The sequence below is a fragment of the Oryzias melastigma genome, linkage group LG22, assembly GCF_002922805.2.
Source record: "Oryzias melastigma strain HK-1 linkage group LG22, ASM292280v2, whole genome shotgun sequence".
Lineage (NCBI taxonomy): Eukaryota > Metazoa > Chordata > Actinopteri > Beloniformes > Adrianichthyidae > Oryzias > Oryzias melastigma.
In genome coordinates this window covers 18963335-18978359 of record NC_050533.1, presented here as the reverse complement: position 1 = coordinate 18978359, position 15025 = coordinate 18963335, and the positions used below count along the sequence as shown (strand labels likewise).

General features: G+C 40.4%; 1 protein-coding gene across 2 annotated transcripts in view; it reads left to right on the top strand.

The window, feature by feature from the left end:
• Positions 1 to 14772, top strand: part of lingo2b (leucine rich repeat and Ig domain containing 2b) — a 55039-nt gene extending 40267 nt beyond the window's left edge. The window contains exons 1-2 of one of the 2 annotated variants that reach the window (XM_024277074.2): positions 9743 to 9992; positions 11426 to 14772. In XM_024277074.2, coding sequence (XP_024132842.1) covers positions 11499 to 13340 — 1842 coding nt within the window. In that variant the 5' untranslated portion in view covers positions 9743 to 9992; positions 11426 to 11498 and the 3' untranslated portion in view covers positions 13341 to 14772. Of the gene's footprint in view, positions 1 to 9742; positions 9993 to 11425 lie in introns of those variants that run through there. The other variant, XM_024277065.2, reaches the window with a different exon arrangement.
• Positions 14773 to 15025: the final 253 nt, after the last annotated feature.

Below are 15025 nucleotides of genomic sequence, written 5' to 3'. Positions count from 1 at the left end.
TAGCTGACTTTGCTCGGCAGCTGGATGCTTTCGAGACTCCTATGATGACATGTTTGCAATAAAATCCATTGGGTCAGTCAACATTACATTTAAGCTGTTTAGAGCAAATTAGCGTTCTAAGAGCTCAGTCAACCACGGCTGCTCATAAAACATCAGGTCAGCCCACCCCTGAATGTTAACACATCATGTCTGTGTTAACATTCAGGGGTGGGCTGGCCTGACGTTCGCAACGGTTGTGGTTGACTGACACAAAATCAATTTGGAGATCAGTCAGATGATTTGATTGACTGGAAGGAGTGATACAGAGGGCTCTGTGGTGCACCCTGCTGGCAAAGGAATGCAACATTTTAGAAAAAAATAGTTTAAAAAAAGGGGTACAAAAACTCTGTATGTGTAAAATCATTAAACATTGGAAATATCATAGTTTTATGTTGTATTTTGACTAAACAACATAAAAAATGAACGTAAAGCATGTAAAAAATAACATTTTCCTGGTAAATTCATTCATTTTACTGATGTCACACACCTGTAAAGCCTCTGTTCTTATGTGGTCTGATGTGACCCTTTTTCTGTAAAGCAAGAAAGAACTATCATTTGTCATTTACAAAAACTGTGGTTTAAATCATTGTCATATTGTCATATCATAAGTTTAGCAAAATCAAACCCTGCAATATTTTTACTTCGCTGATATCTATAAAACGGACAGTCCTCAGTTGAATACAGCAAAATAAAGATAAACTACTCAAGCTTTTGCCACAATTTTCCTTACGGATGGAAACTAGCTTTCTGCTGGCAAAAAAATGGGCAAACCTGTATGGAACAGGCAAGTGGCCTGCAGAAAATATTGAGGTCGTAGACCGCTTGTCTAGCTAGCAGAGCAAAGCGTGGAGCCTTCAAAAACACACATTCAAGTGGTCGCTTTTAATGAAACTCTACCTAAACATGTGTTTCAGGCTTCCGTGTAGCTATGCATGTTTCATGGTGCATTCACACTAGACGCGATTTGTGCATCAAATTCGCATCTGCCGCCTCTCTTTTGACGCCTGTCAAACTTACTGCTCGACGCCTTGTCGAGGAGCAACCACCAAGGAGTCCTCTTTGGACTTCATTTGTTGCCCCGTCATGGAAAATGTGGATGATATTGATCGAGTAGCTTGGGTTTATATGTTTTGGAGGGCTCTATAGAGGTGCCGGCAACCACATGGCCATGTCTGGGTTCACCAGATCATTCAGAGTCTCTCCCAGTGGAAGATGCGCCTGACAGCCGTTTTAAACATAATTTCCGTCTGTCTCTGGCCCAGTTTGAGAAATAACTCAAGAGGGGAAAATTAAAACTGGAGGAAACATCATAACCCTATGGAGCTGGAGTATCTGCGCCCGCTTGACAGCTCTCCATTGGACAGGCAGCCATCATAGCAAGCTTCACCGCCCAGGGACCGGCAGCCATGGCAAGAATCTCTCTTGCTCTGTTGGACCTTGTCCAGTGGAGCTTGCTACGCAGTCCGCCAGGCAGCTGGCTAGCGTAGCAGGTGCGATTGCTCCAGCTCTTTGGGCTCTGTGACAGCGTGGCGACCTGTCTAGGGAGTATCCAACCTTCATCTAATAGTAACCAGAACAGTCTCCAACAACCCCGCAGCTCTAGCGGGTTAAGAAAATGGATGGAAGCTCAGGACGAAAATCCTCACATCGAGCAGCCATGTCTTTATTTCCACATTTCAATCTAGTCACTGAAAATGTCATGTCCCCAGTCCATGATTGGTTGGCGTGCCAAATCGTGCTGCAAGACCTTAGATTATGTTTATACATTGATGTAACATTGAAACCTGACACCTCTGCCGAATGAATCGCATCCATTAACTCCCGTTTTTAGGCTCTACGTTGAAAGTTAAATCAGGTTGAACTTTGACCAGGGACTTGGATGTGATAGTGACCTATGGGTTGCGTCCTTTTTAACTTAAGGGAGAGCCAACCATTTGAAAAGTGATAATGTCAGAGAAATTATTAATTGTAGTTTTTACCTGGATGGGACTATATGACACCAAGTCTTCCAAATATCAGAATAGAGCTCTGAAACATTTACACTTCTTTGATATTTCACACCTAGTCACCTCCAACTGTAGGTAGCGTACAGGTACCGGTGAACCCCTGTAGGGATGCATGTGACTATATTATCAAATATAAGTGTCACTATAGTATAAAAGGTAGAAATTGATCTGACTTTTTGGTAAATTCTTGGTTAAATTGCACCTTATGTGTGAGCAGCTTTCAAGGATTAGAAGTACTCACTCTGTTCTTGGAGCTCCAACAATGTCAGTCCATATGGTGACTCAGAGCTACCAGTTGTTTCACTTGAGCTAATTGAGCTTCTTACACTTGCAAACAAAAACAATCTGCTAAGGCTTTATGTCAAAATTACCACTAATAACAAATGGTTTTTTTTTTTGTTTATCCTATCAGTGTTAACATCTTTGAAATCTACTAGTCTGCTCCTGTAGTTGCCTGCCTCATCCTTTAAAATCCATATAGACTTACTGAGTAATCAGGCTGTTTATTTAATCATGTTGCTTCTCACAGATTAAAATTTAAAATGGATTTTCAAGAAAGCAAAAGGTTGTTTCACTTTTCAGAATAAGATTATTTTTTAAGTAAAAAGCTGTATTTTTTTGTGCAACTACACATGAAATATAGTTTTTGCATTCTGCGTATTTCTGTCATTTCTCATGAATCTGCTTAATTTCTCTAATTGGTTGCAGTTTGTCTGTGATTGATGACACAAATCCAGCCTTCGACCCAATCATTTCCCCCGACATTTTTTTTAAAGTGTCTGTCCGTGGCCAAACACTTTGCAACAATAACTTCCCAGATGGCTCATCAGCTTATGGCGTCTGTTCCCTCAAAGGACTGGCAGGGAAGGGTTTCACATTTTGTTTTGCTGCAGAGACTTACATTCATTACATTTATTCGTTTTTTCCTTTTTAGATGAACTCTAAAAAGTGGAGAACACTGCAGCGTGGAATGGCACAAAGCCAGTATTTGTTGTTTTAAAATAAGTTTTTTTTTTAATTAAGTGAAAAATATCCAACATTTTCTAGCTGTTATTATTAAAATATGTTAGAAAAAAAATCCTCTTTGGCATTCGGGGGTATGAGTAATTATTACGTTAGTGGTTTGTGTGTCTATGAAGGTATCACCGATGCAGAATTGCTAATTGAAGTGGGTCTTGCTACCAGCAAGACATGTTTTTGCCTGGGAGGTCTGTTTCTCCTCTCAGGAGCACAATTCCGAGCCTCATTCTGCACGACTTACAGCAGCATGGCTTTATAGACGCTGGAAGTCTGAGCTCGACTGGCCTCCCTGCAGAGCTCGTGTGTCTAATATTGAAAAAGGTAGATCCATCATGAATCGTGCTCATCTCTCTGCTACCTGCTTTATATTTCATGTTTGCTTAAATTTTTAAATTCCTAGAAAGCCTCGGTATATCCTTAACTACGGTGGCCCTGAAGTTCAAATCACATTAATAAATCACTCAACCCAAAAATGTGTTTAAAAACATGACGACAGTGTAAAAAAAAACACAATCAGTAATTAAAAAAAAAAGAAAATGCCATTTTAGAAATCAAAAACAATATCCAGAAACCAAAATGTTTAAAGGAAACGTGTAATAAAACAAAAGTAATTTACAAACATCAAAAAGAAATGGGACGTCACTGTTTGGATGATGACGTTTGAGTTTTTCCAATGGGTCTTTAAAGGGTAACCAAACCCTAAATCCAGTTTTATTGCCTGTTGACCTCTATAAATGGGGCTTTAAAACTGCTGTCTGTTGGTTTTTGACACATTTTTGACAAATTAAAATAAACTCTTAAAAATATAGTCAAAACAACTGCTGTACTTCCCTCTACAGGTTGAATCGTACTGAGAGAAAATAGACTCACTCCGATTTGTGAGTGTGTAATTCTTGATTTGTGCGTAAATTAGGATTTGTGTGTGCATATTCTTGATTTGCAACTCATATAATACATTTTGTGCAAGAAAAAGTAAAAAATTATAAAATTAAAAAAATACGAAATGCAATTTACACATGCACAAATTAAAATTACAACATCCTGCAACTAATTACACGCAAATCTTACCACACAAAACCGCACGCACGAATCTGTGGTGAGACTTATTTCACGTCTCAGATTTGTTCGTGAGGGAACGTACATTTAAATTCTACTACAATTCTTGGACATCTGAGTTTTCTTATCAGCCGTTTTAAACTTTGATTGTGAATTTTATCTGGTGAAACTTGCCATTTGCCCACTTTCTTAAACAGATTTCCCAGATAATTAATATAAAAAAGTCTAAATAAGCGCTTTTAGAACACTCATCCCTTTTAAAAATATATATATTTTCCAGAAAAGAATGCCTCTGATCGGCGGTACCACCCCTGACAGCGCCTCCGACACGGGCTGGGTCACAGTCAAGGTGATAGAAGGTGGTGCCGGACCCTTCTAAATACCCGCAGATCGAAGCGGGCCAGTGCTGCCTGCAATCGCCGCGTTTGCTGACCAGAATTCTGTGCATTTACTTGATAGAAGGCGGCCATGTTTTTTAGCATTTCATTTTGAATTCTGAAATTTGATTTGCTTTCTGAAGCTTTTTTTTTCCACTTTTTTTGGAAATGTGTTTCTGAAATCTTGTTTTTATTTCCAAAATGTAATGTTTGTTTGTTATTTGTGTTTCTTTTTTTGATTTTTACGTCTGAGTAATGCCTTGGAGTGATTTGCACTTCAGGACCACCATACTAACAGATTTTTGATTCTTAGTGAACAAAGTTTAGGTGTTGTTGTTTTGAGAGCTGAGATTCATTTTTCTAGAAGGGTGCTGACAATATTGATGATTTTCTAGAAAATTACCTTATTTTTAGATTCATGGGGATGGGAAAATGTGCCTATTCTGTTTAAAAGTCTTGAGTTACTATATTATTACATAATTTTTGGTTATAATTTTGAGCTTTTATACTTTTCACTTGTTGGAAACACTTTATTATATCACATTTTTAGGTTCAAATCTTTGCCATTCTCCTTTTAAATGTCTCAATCAAAAATGCTTTTCTGCAGCAGTGATGATGCTGGTTTAATCAGCCAAGCAGAAAAACTTCTGCATCACTGTATAGCTGGAAGGAGTCCAACATGGGGGTGTCGATACTGCCACCATGTGGTCAAACAAAGAACGATTTTGTTTAAATTAGCATGTATTAACGTTGCAGAATGACAACAAATATATCAGAATGACAAACCGTCAGGTGCCGTTCAAACAGCGCTGAGACTGTCATACATCAACATCGGTGAGGTTGCGCCGCACTCCCACCGACCCCTTCCTCTGTCCACTCCAGCAACCCCTACCAACGTTAGGATCCAGACTTTTTTAAAACCAACGTCCTCCAGGATAAAGCCACATCACTTGTGCACCTGTGAAAAGCACAGAATCCAGACAGACAAAAGGGCTTCATGGCGGCAGAGGATCCGGATATGCTGGTGACGGCTCAACGGGCCACCGCTTCAGAGGAAACGTGACCAGTGAAGCAGAAAGAAGCGGCTTAATTGGCAGAGTTTGAATGCACAAGCTCTAATTAGCCCAGAAGAACTCATCTCAACTTCCAAATCCCAACAGCAAACTCCGCTGACATTTGGTTCTCTGCAGAACGGAGAGTGCAAAGAGAGACAATTCCCAGTGTAGAACATGCATTTGACTTGTTAGTATTTGTGGTGAGCAAATTATCATTACACAGAGCTCTGGATATGATAAAAGGAGATCTTTTTAGATGTGGTGCTTTTTGCTTTACACATCTCAGGACTTGGAAGTCTTTTCTAAGCACCCCAAAACACATATTTTATTATTATTATACTTTTTTTAGCCAAAACAGAGAAAAAACAAAAAAATGAAAAGTAGGATTAATTAACAAAAATTCTGTCATTTCTTTTAATTTAAAATCATAAATTTATTTCAAATGATATATTTTTTTATAAATTTAACCATCAATTTCAATTTGATATAAATCACAATTAATACTTTAATAGAACTAATTAATAGAACTTTTGTTAATATAGGGGCAGGGGGGCAGTACTTCTCTGAAAAGTGGGCGGAACCATTTGTGTGTTGCAACTCCACCCACCCTGCCCCTCCCCCGTTGCTTTTTGTCACAAGATAACCTTTTTTCCACAATTTTCATCTGCTCCTGATTCACAACTATTAGAATAAAGAAAAACGCAGAAATTAAATTTAAAGATTAGTTGTTCTTTTATATGTCCTCCAAAAAAATGTCGCAAAAAAATGTTAAAAACACAATTTTCATTGGAGAGGGTCTTTAAGAAGTATATCATAATTTAAATCGTGTTGAGCACAAAATGAAAAATGTTCATATATCCCTTCATTGCTTTCAGACAGATTTCCGTGCAGTGTGTTTTGTTTACCATTTCAAAATAATCAGCAGCCAAGGACTCTGGCGTATGAAATAACAACATTATTAAGATGTGAAAAAAATAAAAGCAGAACAACAGAAGAAACAATAAGACAAATTAAAAACACGCTCTGCCGGATGTTCCCAGTGATTCAAAGTGACACATGCAGGTCTATACAACCTTTATATTTCCCCTATATAGCAGGAAAACATATGTAAAGTATGCAATAAAGCTGTTCTCCGAGTAGCGAGATGCAGAACAATTACTGTTCTATAAATGAATCCGGAGCTCATATTGAAGTCTGACAGGAGGCAAATGGATTTACGTAAAAATTGCTCTGCACCACCATCATATAAATTTAATTGTTGCACACCAACCTCCATTTATTTTACAACTACATAAAATACTAATAGTGCACAAAAAAGGGATTGATTTACTTTCTACGCTGGAGCAGGTGTCCTGCTTGCATTCTGTCAATGACGTTTATTGTCAATTTGAAGTTGCTTTCTTGGTCGTCGATAATGTAACTCAATTTTAAAGCAGCTTTAAAAATCTAGTGACACAGTCCAATCAAGCCTTTCTCAGCCGCTCGCATATTCACTTTGTGCCTAACAAAGATCGTAAATTTGGTTTGTGGTGTAAAAATGAAAAGTGTTAATGGGAATCTTCACAGATTTAAATCACCAATAATTGCTGAAGCATTACTGGGATCTCGTAGAAGAGCTTTAATCAGTTTTTTAAGCTTCACTCTGTTAAGAAATCACTGTCAGATTAAGGAAAAGGAGGGCTTTATCTAATCTTCTCTGTGCTGCTTTTGTCATTTTGTCATCCACATCCTCCTTTATCTCTTGCTTATCTATGTTTTGTGTTGTGTTCTACCCTCCAGCTACTTTTTTGCAGTGATTTAAGCCAATTCAGAACCAAATTTAAAAACTCTCAAGCTGATGAGTTTTCCAAGAAACCTGTACTTGGATTCCATGAATGTTTTCCGCCCAAGTGTTTCTGAAGGATATTTAAGCTCTCAGATGGAGCGAGGAGCTGTCTCTACAGACCTGTAAATGCTCTGCAGGAGTCAAACCGGGGTTATACTGTGGGCACCACAGCTCTAAAGTGGCCACTTTTAGTGCAGAGTCAAACTGAAATTAGAAAAGGTCTCTTAATGCATTTGAAGATGATAGTTCAATAAAAAAGTAATCTCAGCTATTTCTATTTTAGAGGATTTTTTTGTACTGTTCCTTTTTTAAAGGTTTAAATAAAAAAATACAATTTTAATCTTATTTTTCTTTACATATGTCCTCTATCATAAATAAAAATTCAACAAGAACATATTACAAACACATTGGTCGATTGTTAGCCTTTTTTTAAGCTAAAGTACTAAGAAACTGCTTGAATTGTCACTTTAATGGAAAAATGTTCTTGACATTTTCGGTTAAATAAAGATTACACACTTATCTTCCAAAGAAAAAGCTCCAAAATATTTTCTTCTAAGCTATTAAGCTAGTATGCTAATGTCTTGTCAAAGATTCATGCTCCCGACATCTCTGACATTTCTAAATTCACATGGATAATTCATTACAACAAAGTCAAGATTCTTACAATACTTTCAAAAGACTTGCAGTTTAAATCTCTGAAAATGCTTTTACGTCAGAAAACCCCGTGCTAAAGTAGCACGGCCATTTTGACTGTTGAGCACTTTGTACGGCCACTTGAGAGGGACAATTAAGGGGTTTTCTTAGGTCACCCAACTGCAAATAAACAAAGATGCCACAAATTATACAAATACTTGAGCTTATACATTTTTTTGAAGCAGGCTATTTGAAAAATTGTAAACGTTTTTAACTCCAGATTACGAATATTAAGGGTAAACCTAAACTTTTCACTTTTAGAGTTCTAAAACTAACTTTTTGTAGTCATTTTGCAATATTTTGTTCTTTCTGATTGGTTATTCAAGAATAGTATATCCCACTGACCGTATAGGAGAGCTGGATTGAGCGAATGTGACATCATTCATGAAAAAATGACTTAATTCTGGTTCCAACAAAATTAAGTCAATTCAGTTGTTATTTTTTTACAATCCGTCGCCATGTTGGAACCAGAAATCATCAGTAAGAGTTGATTGGTCAAAGATGATCTGACCCCACATTTTGTTGGCAACCACTCTCTCCAATCAGGAGTGAGCATGTTAGAAGGCCACACCCCTTTCTCAGATGGTGGACTCAAGAGAATCTGTCAAACGCTTCGAACGTTTTGATACTTTTTTTTTGAGAAATTTGATTGATCAGTTCATAACTTAAAAAACTTGTGCTACAACAAAACTATCATAAAAAATACATTAGGATTAACAAGAACAAAAGTATCAGTCCAGTTCTTATATACAGTAAATGGTACAGCCAGTTAGCTAAACACGCTAAAAGATTAATGTGAGAACAAAGACTTTGATGCAGCCGTATTTCTGTTTCTAAATTTCTAAATTTATTTTTATCAGTCTGATTTCATTATTTGGTGCTAATTCCTAAATATGTAAATTATAACTATATGTTAAAGTAAGCAATTAGGTGGAATTTAGTCTTGCTGTTGGTGAGGATAAAAGCAAGTTTAGTCTTTTATTTTTAATCTTTCTCTTCTCATTCTTAAAGTGACAAAAAAGTCTTTAAAGCTTTTTAATGAAATACTGTTCTTCTGCATTAGAGAATTAAAAAGCCTCTTTTTTTCTGAAGTTGTGAAGTTTCATTATGGAGAAAGCTGAGAAACTGCCAATACGCTTTATTGAAAATGAGCTGGAACGACACGCAAGGTGGTGGTAGGGGGTTTTACGATGATGTAAACTACCTCGCCGTGGCTCGCTGCCTGAGACGTCACTCTCCAACACATCGCCAGCCCTGCTGTCCACTGCAGCACCAGACAACTGGAGTGTAATTATTGAACAGAGAGGCAGGGAGGAAGCGGGGCTGACAGGTGAAGGCAGATTGATAAATACACAAAGACAGAAGTGGCAAAGTGGATGGATAATAAGGTAGAGAGACACAAATAGTTACCAGAGAATGGGACGGATGGGTGACAAGACAGGTCAACAAATAGCAAGGCTATGTGCTTGACAGCACCTAAAAGTAGGTGCTCCATATCACCAGAGTGACTTTCTCTGAATAAAGTGAATTTCTCAAGGCAATCACAAAAACTTGAAAACACAAATGAGTTGTTTTTCGTCCTCTATTCCTTTTTTGCCATTGATTTGATTGGCACACTACACAGCGCGGATGGGAGTAAGGGTTTGTAGTTGCTGTGGCAACGGCCTGCTCTTTGTTAAAGGCTACATTGCTGGCATCTGATGTGTCTGCGCTGCGATCGATAAAAACCCCAGTCTGCGGGGACTGATGAACGGACTGGATCTTTCGCCTGGCCAGGCAAGAGGATCGTGGAGAGAGAAGGAGTTGGGGGGGAGATGTTCGCACGGGAAGACTACAAGATAAAAGAGCGTTAGGAAGGCTAGACGGAGACAGGGAGCGATGTGGAGGTGCATGCGGTGCAGCTGATGAGCCGGGTAGATGGGTAAGTGCTGTGGGAATGAGGAAGGGTGAGCGCACGCCGCTCCTTCCGCCTCATCTCAGCTTAGTTTCTGAATGTCACTCACTTTTGTTATCAAAGCCAGATGTGCGCATCTGTGCTCGTCGTCTGCAAGGTTTTGGAGCTCTGCAAGCGCTGGAAAAGCTTTTTAAAGGTGCCTTTCTCAATATCTGGCATTTTCTCTTTTTCCGTAGCGCATTAACATTTCCACTGATCCCACATGTGTCTTCTGCTTTGCACTCCTAATCGGCAAAGGTAGCCATGAGCGGAATGCAGATTTTTCGGGTAATGAGGCAATTATGGTGCGGCTTTCTGTCTACACATCCAATCTGTCAATTCAACAACCTGTAGCTGCTGGAAGGTGTTTTCGTGTTAAGGGCTGTGTCTTTCCGTGTGGTGGAGATGCTCAGCTCTGTGAGACCATAATGTTGTACAATTAAACTCCACAGCTGTCTCATTACCCTGCAGTTATTGCTTCTTTTCCTCTATAAACCCCTTGTTCACTGGCTGAGGGCTGAAGTTCCGCCTCAGTGTAAACGAGGAAGAAATTATGGAGAAAACAACTGCTAACCATGTGCAGATTGTAGACATTAATACCCTTATGTTCACAGAGCATAATTTCTAAATATAATGTAATTATCAGATCGATTAAATTAAATGTATAGAGAAAATACATTTTGTCATATCTGGAAAAAAATCCATAAATGTTAAAAATATATAAATAGATGAATATGTATAGTTAGACTTACAGAAGTAGATTAGTGACTGAATGAGACAACTCATTATGTTAATTACTTGTTGATATATATTTGATTCAATATATCCGGAAGGGGTTGTGTTTGCTGGCAAACATGCCGTAAACTCTGTGGGTTCAATTATGGCGGGGAGCTCAAGCTGTCACATCATTTCCTATTTAGTTTGTGTTTTACTTGTAACACTTTTTTTTGTTTTCCTCCAGTCCCTACCACACCCCCTTAGCAACACACAAACACGCACCCTTATTTATCCGTGATGCAGAACTGTCACACACTCTCTGCACCGACAAATCCACTCGGGCATTTCGCCTCACAGCAATATCCCGAGGGTCATTTCTCGCCATCAGCCTGAAACATCCTCCATCCTCGTAAAACATCCCCACTTAGCCTGCAACCTTTTGTTCCGACGCTGTGATGAACGATCACATTTTTCTGCAGCTGATATTTTTATTTCTTGCTTTGTGTCACCTTGCTGCGACTTAAATTCCATTACATCCACTTTGCTGGGAAAAGCTACAGCTCATTAAAATAGGAGAAAAGACTTGGCAGTTTAAGTTGGCAGAAAGTGTAAGAGGTTCAGAATGTACGAAGGTTGAGGGGGAGGTGCAGACAACCTGAGCTAAAGGCTTAACTAATTTCTCGTTCATGTTTTGTGTCTTGTAGGGCTTGTTCGTGATGGTGCTGCGTATGGGAGAGAAGTTGTGCCGTGACAGAGGGCAACGCGGGTAAAAGAGACATGAGACATCCGGCCCCGCACCGCCGCCACCTTTTCCTGGGCGGGGCTTTGCTACTCCTTCTTCTGCTGAACTCAGCCCTGAGCTGCCCGGCTCGGTGCGAGTGTTCTCCCCAGACTAAGTCGGTCAGCTGCCACCGCAAACGCCTGCCCAGCATCCCCGAAGGCATCCCCATCGAGACACGAATGCTGGACCTCAGCAAGAACAAGCTGCGCGCTATCACGCCGGACAACTTCTCTTCATTCCTGCAGTTGGAAGACCTGGATTTAAGTGACAACCTCATCAGCGTGGTTGAACCTGGCTCATTTCGCTTTCAACTCGCTCTACGCTCCCTTAGTTTCCGCAGTAACGTACTTCAACTGGTTTCTCCCGGTGTGCTCTCTGGACTGACTAACCTCACCCACCTTGACCTCAGCCACAATCGACTTGTGGTTCTCTTGGATCATGCTTTCCAAGATCTCCGCAGGTTAACATCCCTGGAGGTTGGTGACAATGAATTGGTTTTTATCTCTCAGCGCGCCTTCACAGGATTACTTGGACTTCAGAGTTTGACTTTAGAGCGCTCCAATCTCACCGTGGTCCCCACTGATGCTTTGGCACACCTTCATAATCTTGTTGAACTACGCATGCGCTACCTGAGCATTAGTTTCCTCAAGCCTTTTTCTTTTAAAAGGTTACCTCGCCTTCGCCATCTGGAAATCGATTACTGGCTATGGCTTGACTCACTGCCACCCCGCTCACTGCATGGCCTCAATCTCACATCCTTGTTTATAACCAACACCAACCTGTCTGCCTTCCCCGGTGCTGCACTGTCCAATCTGCCCTACCTCACACACCTCAATCTGTCCCACTGCCGCATCCAGCACATTCACCAAGGAGTGCTGGGCCAGCTCCCGTACCTGATGGAGCTCCGCCTCCAGGGAGCTCAACTAGCTTCCATAGAGCCCTTTGCTTTTGTGGGCCTTAAATCGCTACAACTACTGGATGTATCACAAAACCGTCTAGACTCTCTGGAGAGGGCGGTGTTTGCCTCACCAGACACCTTGCAGAGGCTTTGTTTGGGTGGAAACCCATTAGTGTGCGACTGTCGGATGCTTTGGCTGCTCAGTAGCCACAAGCCTCCTTCTCTGCAGATTCTGGATATGCAGCCTGAGTGCAGCGCACCCAAGCATCTAATGGGGAAAATTCTCCGTGAACTGAAGGAGCCTTTAGTCTCCAGGTACATGACCTGCACCAAGCCACGGATTAGGCCCAACGTGACACAGCTGCTGGTAGCTGATGAGGGTCAGCCGGCTCGTCTGAGCTGCACCGCAGAGGGGGCACCTCGACCCTCTGTGGTTTGGATTACACCCCACAGACGTTACGTCACAACGAAAAGCAGCGGAAGGGTAGAAGTCCAGCCAGACGGAACACTGGAGATCAAGGCCGCAGAGCTTCATGACACTGGACAGTATTTGTGTATTGCCAGCAACCCTGCTGGCAACGCCAGCCTGTCCGCTTCCTTAAATGTGAAAAGCATGGGCCTTACGGACAGGTTTCACTATAGCAACCGGAGCTCAAACTATCTGGCAGACTCAAACAGCACGTGGGGGAATGGAACAGTACTGTACAACATGACAGTCCCCATAGACATTAAGACTATCATCATATCAACAGCTATGGGTTGCCTGTCCTTCTTAGGCGTGGTCGTCTTCTGCTTCCTGTTGCTCTTTGCCTGGAGCCGCGGGAAAGGACGCCACAGGAACAACTTTGACATCGAGTATGTACCTCGTAAATCCAACGGGGCAGCTGCAGATGTGGCCGAGACGAGCGGCCCACGGCGAGTCAACATGAAAATGATTTAAAATTCGAGCGGACTGATGCACAAATCACGGTGTATCGGCTGAAGAAAAAAAAGTATTTTTCTTTCACAACAAAGTGGATTTGTGACAAACGAAAGTGATGTTTTACTATAGTGGGTGTCAATATGACGGTGATCTAGTGATAAAGTGGACATGTGACTATAAAAGTGATATATGAAACCGTGGACGTGTTTATATGAAATAATGTTCTCATACAGTACACTGAGTATCATACTATATTCAACATATCAATATGGGAGTGATGTAGTGTTGCACTAGGCATGTGATTCAGTGGTGATGTGATGACTAATGATATCTTCAACCTTACCATGACATCAAGGTGAAGGAGGGAGCCACTGGGAGTGACAGGGGGCATCGTGAGTGGCAGTGCAGCAGTCATCACTGCAACATGTCCGCACTTAATTGTGTAACACCCGTCATAGCTGCAGTGTGAGAGGTGTGTGTGTCCATGGGCCTGTGTGAGCGTGCACCACTGTGCATTTGTGCGTCTCTTTGTGCATGTGCACGCATTGCCTTTCTCGTGGGATGGGACAGTCAAAACAAATGGTTGGGGTCCTAAGCATTTTTTTCCAAGATTGTTGAAACATTTTTTTTGAGGAGTATTGTAACAACATTTGATGAAAACTGAGATTTATCTATGTTTGTATGCAAAATCATACATACTCCATTCTAATGAAATGCTGCATAACCTTAAATGTAGGGCGTTGTCCCCCAGGAATGACTTCTACATTAGGGGGTGGGGGTTGGGGGAATTTTTATAAATTTAATGGGAGGTAAAGCTAGAACTTTCTTAAGTTTTAAGCTAAACATTTATTTTTTTTTTGTTTTTCTTTTGTGACAAACAACAGTGGCCACAGTTTTTTATTGTTCTGAAAACGGCTTCCAGCCACAGACGGAGCAAGTTAAACCCATCTTATAAGACAATAAATCATGGCTAGATTTTACTGCCAGACAAATCCCTCGATATGATATAAAAAAAGATGGTGGCTAGACACAATGGCTTAGATTTACTGGCCGACGTCCTCTTTGGGCACGATCAAGTAGAGCTCCACAGATTTATGTGTTTCCCCCTCCTCTCTCATTTCTCTTTGATCGCACCACTTAACGTTAGTGTGTCCAGATTCTTCCTGGGGGGTGGGGGGTATTCTAGGTATTTAATAGGTGGTTGTTTTGAAAGTTATAGTGGTTTCCTGTATTGTTATTTTTTTGGTTTGTTTTGAATTGACATTGTTTTTAAATGTTTAGAAAAAAAGCAGTACAATTATTAAGGGCAATTCTTTATAACGCAGGGATATGGGTGTAAATTTGTGTGATCCTGTTGTGATAAATTGTTTAAGGTTGTATAGTTGTTTTCATATGACAAATTTATGGGTATATTTTCAAAAGGAAATAAATCTTAATCATACCCCTGAAACCGGTTGCTTGCTTTACTCATTTTAAAACAATAATGTAATATGTGTGTGTGTATATACTGTGTGTATATATATATATATATATATATATATATATATATATATATATATATATATATATATATAGTATTTGCCCGCATTCGCAGGGCTTGGGACCCGAGTTATCCGCGAATCCGCGCACACGGAGGGTCCCCTCATCCTTGACTCACCCGCAGGGCCAAAGAATGTCAGTTACCGATCTATACTCATCAAAAA